At 32.8% G+C, this 14780-nt stretch overlaps 1 protein-coding gene across 1 annotated transcript; it reads left to right on the forward strand.

Moving 5' to 3' along the window:
- Positions 1-4801: 4801 nt before the first annotated feature.
- Positions 4802-7779, forward strand: LOC133829842 (receptor-like protein 49). Its single transcript, XM_062259654.1, has one exon. It carries the CDS (start codon positions 4888-4890, stop codon positions 7546-7548), a length of 2661 nt encoding a protein of 886 aa, XP_062115638.1. The 5' UTR covers positions 4802-4887; the 3' UTR covers positions 7549-7779.
- Positions 7780-14780: the final 7001 nt, after the last annotated feature.

The raw sequence follows: 14780 nt of genomic DNA on the forward strand, positions 1-14780 counted from the left end.
GTAATGTGTGCACACACTAAACACATTTACACACCGTATTATACAATGGAGCATAAGCACCCCAATGATCATTCAGACTTTTAGGATACCTCACTACTTATCTCTTGGCTAATTCTCACGGTCGCGAACTGTATTAAAGTTTTGTATTTAAAGAGCCATGTAGAGATTCTCCTCTTTCAGGATGGAATTTTATCACAGAAATTCTTAATAGATACAATCAGTGTTGCCATGAAATTTTTCGAATGGAAAAACATGTATTTTGCAAATTATGTGATAAATTAAGAAGTTCTGGTTTAACATCCACTAGAGGTGTGAACATAGAAGAAGTTCTACTAAACATAGAAGAAGTTGATATCCCTGCAAAGAATAGCGAGTGCTCACTTCCTCCCGAAGTGAGACTTGGATAGAATCCTCTCCCGAAGATCCTTATGAACACGTTCACAATATACACTACCTGTTTGCAAATGACCAGATAGATATCCACAAGTACACTTAGCACTCTCACAAAGATTAAGATGAACAAACTTAATCTCTACAAAGAAAACACTCTTCAAAATAACATTATGTTTACAAATTTCCAAATGGATGAGGTGAAATTTCCAAAGGCCTTGACAAGGTATTTATAGGAAAAGAAATCGTCCAAGTCCAGTATTCTCTGAGATCTTTGTAATCAATTTGCAAACTCCTTTGATTTAGGAAATCTGCCAACCAAATGAATTATGTGTCGACAGAAAAGGAAATTGATGAGTCAGCAACAACATTAGACTTATCTGGCAAAACAAGCATGGTCATTTCTTTTGACCATGTTCATTTTCGAAACCTTCTTTATTCCTGAATGAACATAATCCCTAAAAATATTCTCACAAGATAAAATATAATATTTTACCAATAAAGATTGATTGTGATAAATAAGGTAAAAATTGTATTCACACTAAAAGATATTTTCACTTAAAAAACCAGCCAAATTATGGGATAATATGTTGTTGATTTTGTGCAATTTAAAATATTTTGTCTAAAAATAAAGTTAGCCAATCAGGGTTTTACAATCTCCCCCTTTGGCAACTTGATAGACAAATATATTTTAAGACTTTATTTTGAAAGACCCTACAAAGACAACCAAGTTAGAGCAAAATAGTATTGTAATTACTCCCCCTGCGATAGTTATCTCAATAACAGCACAAACAAGATAATCAATTATCACAATGACAAAATAAACATAGACCAAGATAAACATTTCTCCCCCTTGTTGTCTATCAATAAGCCAAAGGAGAAAAACAACACAAACAAAAGAAGCCAAACAAAAAGACACAAAAAGCATTCTTTTACAATTTATTTAAACTGAAAACAGTGCAGCCAAAACATAGTTTGGGACAGAAGGGATCATTTGGAAGGACCCACATCAAATTGAGACATCATGGTGCGCTGAAGTTGCTCTATGGTCGAGAGACAATTCTGGAGACCATGATCTTATGTCTGAACAGTTTCCAGAGTGGTCTATCGAGCCCCTTTTATCTAATACCACAGATCCATCGAGCAATTTACACTCATCCTATTGAGCTCCTATCAAGTACCTATCGAACCATTCATGTTGTCGCTATCAAGCCTACTATCGAACCAGTATCGAACCTATCGAGCAACTGGTATGAACCCAGAAAAATATCAAACCTATCGAGCAACTGTTATGAACCCAAACAAAAAACGCACAGTATCGACGAACCCATTCCCTTCCATAGATCACAGAGCCCATATTCCAAATGAAACTCATTTTTCTATTGAATAGGGAGTGCGTATTCGAGATCTAACCTTTGATTTGATTGGGAGGAAATCATGTTGCCGTGGGCCAAGTTCCAATTACATTCATTTTCCATAGGTCGCCTGAGATGTTATCGACGGGGGTTGGGCTCGACAGAGGCTGGGGCTTGTCAGATGTTGGGGATCGACGAGGAATGGGGCTTGACAAGGGGTGGGGTTCGAAGGGGTTGGGGCTCGACGGGGGTTGGGTTCGATGGAAAGTTGGGGTTTCTTGTGTGAGAGAGAGAAACCGAGTGTATAGAGAGATGTAAAAAAATTTTGGGTAAAAAAATGGGGAGGGTATTTTGGGTAGATGAGGAATGTTTAACATCCAAATGAAATAGTTAATAGTGATGGTATTTTTTATTTGTAATAATAGACACTATTATGCATGAATAGTGAAATTTCTCTTGAAATATTAAGTTTACAATATGACCATTCAAATTTAAAACTAATATCCAAAAACCAATAACTAAAGTTCTTAGATAATAACATAACATAAAAACAACAACAGCATCTTCAAAGTGCTAACATAGGATCAAAAAATAACAAGAATCTAATTAAATATATTTATATGTAAATATAATATATATATATGTATATATATATTAATTATAATTGGATTGGATATGTTCCTAATTGGATTTTCACAGTTTAATTCGCCACCCGATTCAATCTAATTAACATCCAACTTTTCAAATCCAATCAATTCTAATTTTTTGTAATTGTATTGGGTTAGATTAGTTCAGGATAATTGGATTGGTTTTGATTTTGAACATCCCAGCTCGTTAGTTTTTATTTAAAAAATTATGAAACATTATACATTAAGTTGTAAAATAATTAATTACATAATTTTTTTAAAAAACAAATTGATTGGAAGCCAACACTTTTTCAAATAAGCAACATATTTTGAATGTTCAAAAATTGACTTGGAATGACAAACATAACTCTGCTCCCAAGCTACTGTAATTTTATTAGGGAAATTTCGTGCTTTATGCATAATAACACACACTAATTCAAAAATATGACAAAATTATGTGGCATCTTGAAAATAGGTTTTTTTTAAAATTTTTTTTACTATAATGTCCATCTCATTAACTATTCTCTTTCTCTCTTAACCTATCTCTCACACTCTCCATTTTTTTGTTATAGTTTTTAAAACATAATTGATAGAGTAATTTAAATACTTTAATATGAAATTTTAAAATATGTAATGAGAAATTATTATAGCTTATTTATTATTTTTTTAAAAAAATTTATTTACCTTATTTAGATAATCTTTTAATCTATTTACCTTTTTTTTTAGATGACTTTAATACTAACAGTGTTAGAAAACAATAAAAAAGTATTAAATCTAACATAAATTAACAATTTCTGATAAACTCATCTTTATAATATATAAAGATGTATATATATATATGATATTTAATATTTAATATTTTTTGTTAAGATAATATTATATATACACATAAAATACACACCTAAGATATAAAATATATATGATATGTTAATAATAAAAACATATAAACATATAATATTATTAATTCATATACTATTATTATTGTTGTTATTACTTGTTTATAAAAAAAAAAATAGACATAGTGATGTGACATATAACAAAATGGCATGTATCAAAGCTGGTTAATTAAGCTCAACCAGAAAGTTAAGAATTTCCCTCCTCAGGTTCATCTGATATAGTTAAAGGATGTTGTTCGAAGACAACAATTTAAATACATGCAAACTACGATGGCTCGAAGAAGCCCTGGTCGTAGGAAATCCCTAGATGCAATTCAAACGACCAGATGAGCAACCCGAATTTTACAAGATATTTATTTAACTGTGATTTGAATGTATTTTTTTTTATATTCTTTTATTGCATATCCAGTTGTAACAAACCCGTATTATTTCTGTAAGGCCCAAGACCCACTAGAGACTATAAATAAAGACCTCTCACCACCATTATTTTTCATGCGCACTTTACATGCATAAACTCTTTCAAACTGTATTTTCTCTCTCAAGCTTAATGAAGAAATAACTCAGCTGAATCTTGTTCTTATGATCTTGAGTCTGAGACCTTTGTGATTAATAAAAGTGCAAGTGTACATAAGTCATTATCAACTTTTGGGGCCGAACGACTATATATTTATGTGTTGTACACTTAAGTTCAGTTATTTTATTATTTATTATCATTTACTTGACTCGGTATTATTGACTAAATCTGTGGTCAATATTACTAAATACATTTAATTTTGAAAGGTCATTTTTATTTATTTAAAAATATTTTTTGTCATGCCTTTAAATCATAAATTTTTTTAAAATTTATTTATGTTTTGAATATTTTGTAAAATATAAACAAAAAAGTAAAATACGGACAATTATGTCAATTAATGAGAGATTCCAATATTTATTCCAACAATAAACCAAACATCATAATTAATTTTCAACACTATTCGTATTCTATTCGATTCTATTACTATTACTATTATCGTTACCATTCCTTCCGGTACTAAGTCAAACGTTACGAATTAGTTTTAACGTTGCACTTACGAATTAGTTTTAATGAGGCAATCACAAATTATGGCATTAATTAGTGCATCGGTGATGACTTTAAAGACATTGATTTTTTAGAAAACATTAAAAAAGTATTAAATCTAACCGAAACCAACAATTTCTGTTAAATTCACATTTATAATATATAAAGATATATATATATATATGATATTTAATACTTTTTTATTAAGATAATATTATATATACACATAAAATACACAACCTAAGATATAAATTATATATGATATGTTCATAATAAAAATATATAAATATATACTATTGTTATTGTTATTATTAATTCATATACTATTATTATTGTTATTATTACTTGTTTATCCAAAAAAAAATAGACATAGTGATGTGACATAAAACAAAAAGACATTTCGTTTTGCCTTTTAACGTGGTAAATACGAATTGGTTTCATGGGTGATGACAACATATAATTATATATATATCCACACGTTTCTGTCTTTTTTTAAAGGAATAAGGGAATTGCATGGTCTCTACCAAGATCATAAAAACCATTATTAGTTGGAAAGAAACTCTATGGCTCTTTCATTATTAGTTGTGATTAATGTACTGTTTCATTTTCTGCTACTATCTCATCAACTTGTTAATTCTATGCAGCCTTCTTGCCATGATGAGGAGAGAAATGCTTTGATACAATTCAACAAAAGCTTTAAATTAGATTGTCAGAGTAGACATGATCCCTATTTTCCTGTAGTTGCTGTCCATCCAAAGACATCGTCTTGGGGATCGAATAATGGTACCAACTGCTGCTCGTGGGATGGTGTCGACTGTGATGTGGAGACTGGTCATGTCATTGGTCTTTACCTCAATAGTTCATGTCTCTACGGCTCTTTCCACTCCAACAACACTATCTTTCAGCTTGTTCATCTTCAGGAGCTTCATCTTAGTTATAATAACTTTACTTTCTCACCAATTCCCACTGCCATGGGCTTTTTTCCGGAGTTGAAAATTCTTCACTTGCGTTCATCATTCTTCCAAGGTCAGATTCCATCTCAACTTTCACTTTTGTCTAAGTTGTCTGTCCTTGACCTGTCATATAACACTGGTGGTAACGATCCAGCTGTAGTTGTGAATCTTTTGAAACTTAAAAATCCCAATCTTGGAAGCCTAGTCCAAAACTTGACTGCTTTGGACACTTTGTCTCTAAACTATGTGGACATGGGTTATGAACTAGGTGATTCCTTTGCAAATTTGACTTCTTTGAAAAATCTTGGTCTAGGAGGTTGTGGATTGTATGGGCCTATTCCATCTTCACTTGGTGAATTAACCCAGCTTTCTATTCTAAATCTCCAAGAAAATGATTTCACTGGGTACATCCCATCTTTTATTCAAAACCTCACCCTACTTTCCATCATAAAATTAGATAACAATCAAATTTCAGGGCCAATCCCTTCTTGGTTTGGCAATCTTACTGCAATACAAGCGATATATTTTTATTCAAACAACTTGATTCGTTCAATTCCGCCATCCTTGTTCAAACTCAATAATCTTGTAACTCTCGAACTCTCGCAAAATAGTTTGAGTGGTACATTGCAGTTAGATTCATTTCTTAAACTGAGAAATCTCACTGTCCTTAATCTAAGCGACAACATGATTTCATTACATATTGAAGAACGAGAAAGAGATCCTAACACCACACTTTCAAATTTCAATTTTCTATCGTTGGCCTCTTGCAACTTGAGCAAGTTTCCCGAATTTATTGGTAATCAAGCTAATCTCGAAGTGTTGGACCTTTCCAGTAACAATATATATGGCCAAATTCCCCAAAATCTAATGAACTCAAGTCTTAAACGCTTGGAAGGGATAGATATATCCAACAACTTGATAACAGGGTTTCATAACCATCAAACCATTCTACCTTGGTCTAGTCTGCGTTTTTTAGAAATCCAATGTAACTTGTTGGAAGGACAACTGCCAATTCCTCCATCATCTGTCACACATTACGATGCCTCTGACAATATTCTAAGTGGTGAAATTCCCAAGTCGATATGTAATTTGAGTTCAATTTTGATCCTTGATTTGTCAAACAATAACTTGAGTGGGGAGTTTCCTCGTTGTTCAAGCGGTATGATCAGTGGCTCTATAATAGCTTTGAATTTGAGAAACAACTCTTTCCATGGCACCATTCCTCTTGAATGTCAGCAGCAGGAAAGTGATTTGAGGATGGTGGACTTCAGTCACAATAATTTTCAGGGAAAACTTCAACGACCATTTGCAACATGTGTGAATCTTGAGTTTCTTGACTTTTCTTACAATCAAATCAGTGATGTGTTCCCCACTTGGCTTGGGAGGTTTCCTATGTTAAAAGTTGTTTTAATGAGGGAGAACAAATTTCATGGAGTCATAGGGAAACCTGAATACACTAAGGGTGAGTTTCCAATGCTACAAATTATTGATGTGTCTCACAATTATTTCACAGGGGCATTGCCTTCTGAATATATGCTCTTATGGGATGCTATGAAAGCTTTTAAGGTGAGCAACTTGAAATACATGAACGCATGGGAAAATGTCACCTTTAACACGAGTGGTATTGATATTGGAACCCATTTGTATAATTATTCATCAACATTTTTATTGAAAAGTGTGGAAACAAGCTATGGGAAAATCCCAGTAAATCTAGCAGTCATTGACCTATCGAGCAACAATTTCAGTGGTCAGATTCCTGAGTCCGTTGGAAGCCTCAAGGCTCTCTACTCACTCAACCTTTCAAACAATGCGCTCACAGGTCACATTCCATCATCGTTGGGGACATTAACAGAACTGGAATCATTAGACCTTTCTCAAAACCAACTGTCGGGAAAGATTCCTCAGCAACTAGCAGAGCTAAAATTCCTCCAAAAGTTTGATGTCTCTTATAACAATCTCACAGGTCCTATACCACATGAGAACCAGTTCCACACGTTCGAGAATACCTCATTTGAGGGTAATCAAGGACTGTGTGGAGATCCATTGTGGAAGAAATGTGAAAACTGGCTGCTCCCACCATCATCTGCTTTAAACAAAGATGCTGATTCTAATTTTTCCATTGAACTAGACTGGAAATTCGCTTTGGCTGGACTTGTTAGCGGGCTTGTTATTGGACTCTCTCTTGGGGAGATGGTGATCCCAAGGACGCGGTTGGCATGGTTGATTTACTTCTCTAGAACAAGATTGGCGGAGCTGATGATCAGAAACTAATTAAGTGTGTATGTATCCACAATAGTTGTTGTTCCTATATTATTTCTTCTGCTATATAAGTACTACTGTACAACTAATAAACATATTGGTGTGTTTTTCTTTTGTATAAATTAAATTATGTCCTTCTTCCTATACCCAACTTTTTGAATGGTGACAAAATGTTTAAATCTCATGATCGTGACAAGATGTAACATATATCATTATATAAGAACCACATTTTCTTTTTCCAAAGTTTTTATGCCCCTTCTAATAAGTCATTAATTATGTCATCTGTTTTTCTTTCTTTAATAATACATCTCTACCAAAAAAATATCAGCATTCGTGGGGGGACCAAAGAGATATGGCTCTCCTCTCTTGTCATATAATGATCCATCTCTCATTCTCTCGTACAATCTGAATTGAAAATATACTACTCACATGCAATTATTGTTGTAAAGACTTCCATAATTCAGCTGTTTTTTTAAGTGAAAATTTCTTTTAGGGTGAATACAATTTTTACCTTATTTATCATAATCAATCTCTATTGATAAAATATATGAACAAAGAAGGTTTCGAAAATGAGCATTGACCTATTTTTGTAGTTGTGTAGAGAAGAAACTAACTAAGAACAATAAAGAGGTCAAATGATGAGACGAGAGAAAATAATGGACAAAGTACAACGTGTAAAGTATGGTGGAAATTAATGGAACTAATACTACTTTGATGATATTATTTTGTCTATTGAGAAGAAATTCATTATAGTCTCAAATGAAAAATCAAAACGTGTAGACGAAGTTGGAATAATTGACTATTTATGTTTAATCGATCGAAGACTAGATAATGAATGAGAAAGTGAATCATTTAACTCAACCATATAACTTATAAGATTTTTCAACATTATATATAAAGTATAATTATTTTTATCAAAGTCAGTGGAACTATAATTGTTCAAAAGTCAGGCATATCACACATACACGTACAACCGACGTTAATAGTTTATCTTTTTTTGTCCATTTCTTTTACAAAATTTGACTTAAAACTATAATCTTTTATACCTTCTTATTTATTCATTTACTTAAATGAAGAAAAAATAACATGACAAATATTGACAATTTTAACGTTAGTAATTTTTGTAACTTTTAAATCAAATGGCCAATATTTTAAATAGTGCAAGGGTGCACTATATATTAAATATTGTGTAAAATTTAATACTGTATTTGCCACATACATTAATTAGACATGATCTTATTAACGGTTAATATGCTGTTAAATTTTAATTACAACTAGCTTTTTTATATTAAAAGATTTATACTAGTATTAATTGTTCATCTTTTTTTTTTTAAAAAAAAGGAAGAAGAAATTGTTGGCTCATGCCTAATTAATAGTGATAATAATTGACATATTATGGTGTGAGAGTATTGCCCGAGAAGAAAAGTCATTAATTGATCACTTTCCCATAAGATAAGGTGGTCTCACTAGATGTGTCATTAATTAATGAGTGTCCTAAAAATTCTAAAAATATTTTTAAGGACTTGCATTTATGTGTGTATCTTATCCTAAAAAAGTGTCCTCAACAAGCCTAGGATTTCATATTCACACCAAGCCTAGGAAGCAGCCCTCAACAAAGTCCACACTATATTAACACCAAGTTGGCATGAATCATGAAATGAAATGGTTGAATATATTGACTGTTTATTGAAGATGATAGACCAGAGACACAATTATACCTCATATTCATTTCACACTTTCTTGCACACTAGGCTAGGTAAATACCTAATATATTTAAAAAAAAAAACCAAAACATCTTCTATATTTTTTTAAAAAATAAAATAAATAAGATAATTTTTATTTAAAAAACCATTAAACCAAAAATTTGTTAGAAACACATTTTTTATGTATAAAAATATGTGCATTCTAATTTTAAAATTTAATTATTTTCTTTTAAAAAAAATACATATGAATTTTAATATAATAAAATATTAAAAAATTCTAAATTAAAATTATGATGTATCGCAGCTAATATTAAAAATGTAACCGCTAATAATATTTTTAATTAAAAAAACTATCCAAAGTGATATCACCAGCGAACATACTTTGTCGCTACTAATAACAACACTTCTAGTCCTTGCTGATATAATCGCTCCTAAAAATTATTTTTGTTGTAGTAGTAGTGAATTATTGAGCACTCGTTGAAAGTGTTCCAAAAGAAAAATAAGGCAATGGCTGGTGGTTGGTCATAGTCCACATAAATGTATAGTGGCTGGTGGTTGGAACACTATAGTGGCTGGTGGCGTTGGTCATAGTCCACATAAATGTATTTTAGGAGAGTGAAGGCAGTGGTTGCGGTTGGGCCTAGCTAGCCTAGAAATCAGCCCTCAACAAAGTCCACAATTCCCACCAACTTCACATGAATAATGAAATTGTTGGATCTTAATTTATTGAAAATCAAGATTAGGACTAGAGTCATGGGGCTATTGTTTTATGTTTTTTGTTTTTAAAATTGTGTTTTAAAAAATGAGAACAAAAAATAGTTTTTGTAGTTTTCAAAAAACAACAGATGTTTGATTAATGTTTTCTAAAAATAATTTTTTAGTTTTATTTAAAAAATTAATCAATATATTTACAAAAAGAAAAATCTTTTAAAAATTTGTAATAAATAATGAGATAATATGAAACAAAAAATGATGAAAAATAAGGAGAAATTTTGAGGAAGAAAAATTGAGAAGGGAGAAATTAATACAAGAGAAGGTGATGAGAGAGAAAATGGCGAGATAGAAAAAATGAGGATATAGGAAGTGATGAGAGATAAAATAATAAGATAATAAGTGATAAGAGAGAAAATAAGGAGATCAAAAGTGATGAGAGCAATAGTGATGTTAGAGAAAGTGATGAGAGATAAATTAATGAGAGAGAAAATAATGTGAAATAATAATAATTAAAAATACTATATGTGAAAAATATATTGAGAACTACCAAAAATAAATTTTTGTTATTCTCAATATTTTTTATTTTTTGTAACTTTATTTTTAAAAGTTATTTTCTGAAAATAATACTAAACACTTTTCTTGTTTACAAAAAATATTTTTTAGATTTTAAAAACAAAATACAATTTTTTTAGTTAAGAAACCAAACAACCTCTTAATCTCATATTCATTGTGGTATTCGATTGCTTCATCTCCATTTTGTCCAATTTGCTTATTATATTCCTAGTCCTTGAAAAAGCTTCAATCGACACTATTGATTAACACCAAAGGATGAATTGCAACATTAGTAAAACTAATTCGTAAAAATCAAACTTAAATATTTGATTAAAAACACTAAGAAAATATGAATTAAATAAACGTCGTCATTAATTAAATAAAACAAAATACTTAAATTATGTTTTTTTGACACAATTGAAAGAAACAAAAAAAACTGTAAAAGTGTACATCTCCTCCTCCTCCTCGTGCTACTGAGGATCCTGATCACTTCTTAATTTTTAACTAAATTTAATTCTAATTTTAATCTGAAATCCAATTTTGGATTCACCCAGATTTCAATCACATTAATCCAACTAATTAGTTTGGATTTACCATTTAAAACCAGGTTTCAATCCTCATCTTCCTCTAATTTAAACCTCCAAGTTTTAATCTTCATCAAAAGACACTAAAAAAAACGTAATAACACATGCAACTAATTTATACAAAAAAGTCAAACTATCATCAAAAAAACTTTTGATTTAATTAACAATATGAGCACAAATATTATGTTTGATGATGAATTTCATCAGTGACAAAGTTCTTTATGAACAACACTTACGTTCACTAAAGTATTTTATTATTGCTTATTTTTTTTGGAGTTGAGATTTGTAAAAGGATGACATGCTAAGATTGCCATGACTTGCATTCATGCAACTCCAAAGTATTGGAACATAGCCGTGAGATGAATACAAAATTTAATTAGGACTTTTATCTTCACCCAAAATATGTACCCAAATAAGGTGTTAAAACAGTGGGTCCTAATTTTCATAAATGTGATTAATTAGGTTAAACCACCACATCATTGTGTGTAATATTTTGGTGCATATTTTAGATACATATATCATTACTCTTCTTAGATACACTTTCCAAGTAAATTTTTGAATTTTCAAAAAAAAATTGGGAACTATTTTAAATAGGTGGGACTCGTTAAAATAAATTGTGGTCTTCAATCGATTGGGTTTTCAAAATTATTGAATTTTTTAAAAGTTAAAATGAAGCTATACACGTTAACAACATGATTTAGTCTCAATAAAATACAAAAGAGAAGGAAATTGTTGCAATTCATTCATTCAAATTCATTCAAAATTATTGAATTTTTTAAAAGTTAAAATGAAGCTATACATGTTAACAACATGATTTAGTCTAGATGAAGTTCACAGAAACAGAGAAGAAAACAATGAAAAACTGTATATTGGAAAGAAAACCTCAGAATCAAGAATTGTTAATTGATTTCTGAGGTGAACAAACTCTTTATTTATACTGAGTATTACGAAGCTGTACAAATGAAAAATTCTGTTGCAACAGAAAGCTTAACAGAATTATACACTCAACTAACTAACAACTTGGTGGCTATCATCCCCCCTCAAACAAAAAAGGGTTGTAATCACTTTGAGTTTGTTCTTTAAATAATGAAAACGATCTTTGGGCAGAGACTTAGTCAGAATATCAGCAACCTGGTCAACACTGGGTACATATCTAACAGAAACTTCACCCCTCAAGATCTGCTCACGCACAAAATGTAAGTCAATCTCTATGTGTTTGCAACGAGCATGAAAAATAGGATTGGCAGCAAGAGCAGCGGCACCCTGATTGTCCACCCAAATAACAGGAACGTCTAGGAGCTGAAACTGAAGTTCAGACAACAGTGACACTATCCATTTGATTTCAGCTGCAGCATTTGCAAGAGCTCGAAACTCAGATTCTGTAGAAGATCGAGCAACCACCTGTTGCTTTTTGGCTGACCAGGAAATGAGATTTGGGCCAAGAAACACTGCATAACCTCCAGTAGATCGCCTATCATCTAGGCAGCTTGCCCAATCAGCATCAGAATATACTTGCAAATTCAATCTAGAAACCGGTCTAAGAAGCAGTCCCTCATTAAAAGTACCCTTCAAATACCTCAAAAGCCGTTTACATGCTTCCCAATGGACACTTGTAGGTGCATGAATAAACTGTGACAGCTTATTAATAATAAAGGCAACATCAGGCCTTGTAAGTGTTAGGTACTGTAATGCACCTAAAGTGCTGCGATACAAAGTAATATCCTCAAAAGGTGTTCCTTCAGACAGAGAAAGCTTGTGAACACTGCTGGTGGGATTTGAACAAGGTTTAGCTCCATCTAGATGTAGTTTGACAAGCAAATCGGTGACATACTTGCTTTGGGACAAGTAAATGCCATCCAAGTTTCTATGAACTTCCACACCAAGAAAGTAATGAATTGCACCAAGATCTTTGAGCTGAAAACATTTATTCAGATCATTAATGAGTTGTGTAATAAGGGAAGAATTTGGTCCTGTGATAAGAATATCATCCACATACACCAAGAAGATGATCAAATTATGTCCAGTCCCAAACACAAAAAGTGAGGAATCAGCCTTAGACGCAGTGAAACCCCAGCCAAGAAGAGTGTCTTTAAGCTTGTCATTCCAGGCGCGTGGAGCCTGCTTCAACCCATATATAGCTTTATGCAAGTGGCAAACATGATTTGGTTTAGAAGGGTCTTCAAACCCTTGAGGCTGCATCATGTAAACAGTTTCTTGAAGAACACCATTTAGGAAAGCATTTGATACATCCAGCTGCTTAACTTCCCACTTAAATGTGACTGCCAAGGTGAGCACTAAGCGAACTGTGACTGGTTTAACAACTGGGCTAAAAGTCTCAGCATAATCAATCCCAGGAGCTTGAAGATATCCCTTAGCAACAAGTCTTGACTTGAATCTATCAACACTGCCATCAGGATTCAATTTAATTCTATGTACCCATTTATTTCCTATGAGATGCATATGAGCCTCATAGGGCACAAGTGACCATGTATCATTAGCTTGAAGTGCTGTAAACTCCTTGTGCATTGCTGCCTTCCAATTCGGATCACTAAGCGCAGCTCTTACTGACTTGGGCTCGCGGGGAAGAAGTGACTCAGGGAGTTGATGCTTCGTTGCTAAATAAGCCTTGGGCTTATATATTCCATGTTGAGACCGTGTTGTCATAGCATGAGTTCTCTGTGGTGCAGCAATAGAAGGAACAACAGTCTCAGAACAAGAAGCAGAACCATTATTTGTTGCTGTATTCGAAGTAGGCAGCGACATGGCAGTGGCACTACTGGAATTAGTAGAAGACGCAACAGATGGAGAAGCCACTGAAGGACTAGCACGAACTGGGTTAGTTCGTGAGGCATCACGCGAACCAGATTGATGTTGCTCATGTACAGCAGCAGGAGGCAAAACACCATTAGAGTCAATCGGAGAAGTAGTAGTAATAAACTGTGATGTGGGTACAAGATTAGAGTCACTAGAATGTACCTGCGAGGAAGTGGTGGTGGAAAATGCAGGAAAATGAGTCTCATTGAACACCACGTTTCTAGCTACATAGATTCTGCCAGATTTGTTTTCACAGAGATATCCCTTATGTTTAGGAGAGTAACCCAGAAAAATGCATTCTTCCGATCTATATTTCAGCTTGTGATGAGAATAAGGCCGCAAATGGGGAAAACAAGCACACCCAAAAGGCTTCTGAATTGTGTAATCTGGTTGTTGCTTGAACAAGCATTCATAGGGACTTATGTTGCCAAGAACAGGAGTAGGCATCCTATTTATGGAGTAAACTGCACACTGAAAAGAATGCCACCAGTAGCTCATATCAAGACCGGAATGGGCAAGTAACGTTAATCCAGATTCTGTCACATGGCGATGCTTTCGCTCCACTCTACCATTCTGCTCATGTGTGTGTGGACATGAAAGCTGAAATCTAATGCCTTGATCCATGAGAAACTTCTCAAAAGGTCTGTATTCACCTCCACCATCACTTTGCACTCTCTTGATTGGTAAATTAAACTGCTTCTCAACCAAACTTTTAAATCTGACAAACACTTCAAGAGCCTGAGATTTTAATGTCAGTGGAAAAATCCAAGAGAATCTGCTAAAATCATCAAGAAACAAGATGTAATATTTGTAATTGTCTTTGGACAAAACATGCGAGGGTCCCCAGAGGTCGGTATGAATCAGTTCAAGAGGCTGA

The sequence above is a fragment of the Humulus lupulus genome, chromosome 4, assembly GCF_963169125.1.
Source record: "Humulus lupulus chromosome 4, drHumLupu1.1, whole genome shotgun sequence".
In the NCBI taxonomy this organism is placed as follows: domain Eukaryota; kingdom Viridiplantae; phylum Streptophyta; class Magnoliopsida; order Rosales; family Cannabaceae; genus Humulus; species Humulus lupulus.

What these genes read in the sequence shown, in the direction of transcription:
- LOC133829842 (XM_062259654.1), top strand. Translation starts at nt 4,888, where the DNA reads ATGGCTCTTTCATTATTAGTTGTGATTAATGTACTGTTTCATTTTCTG.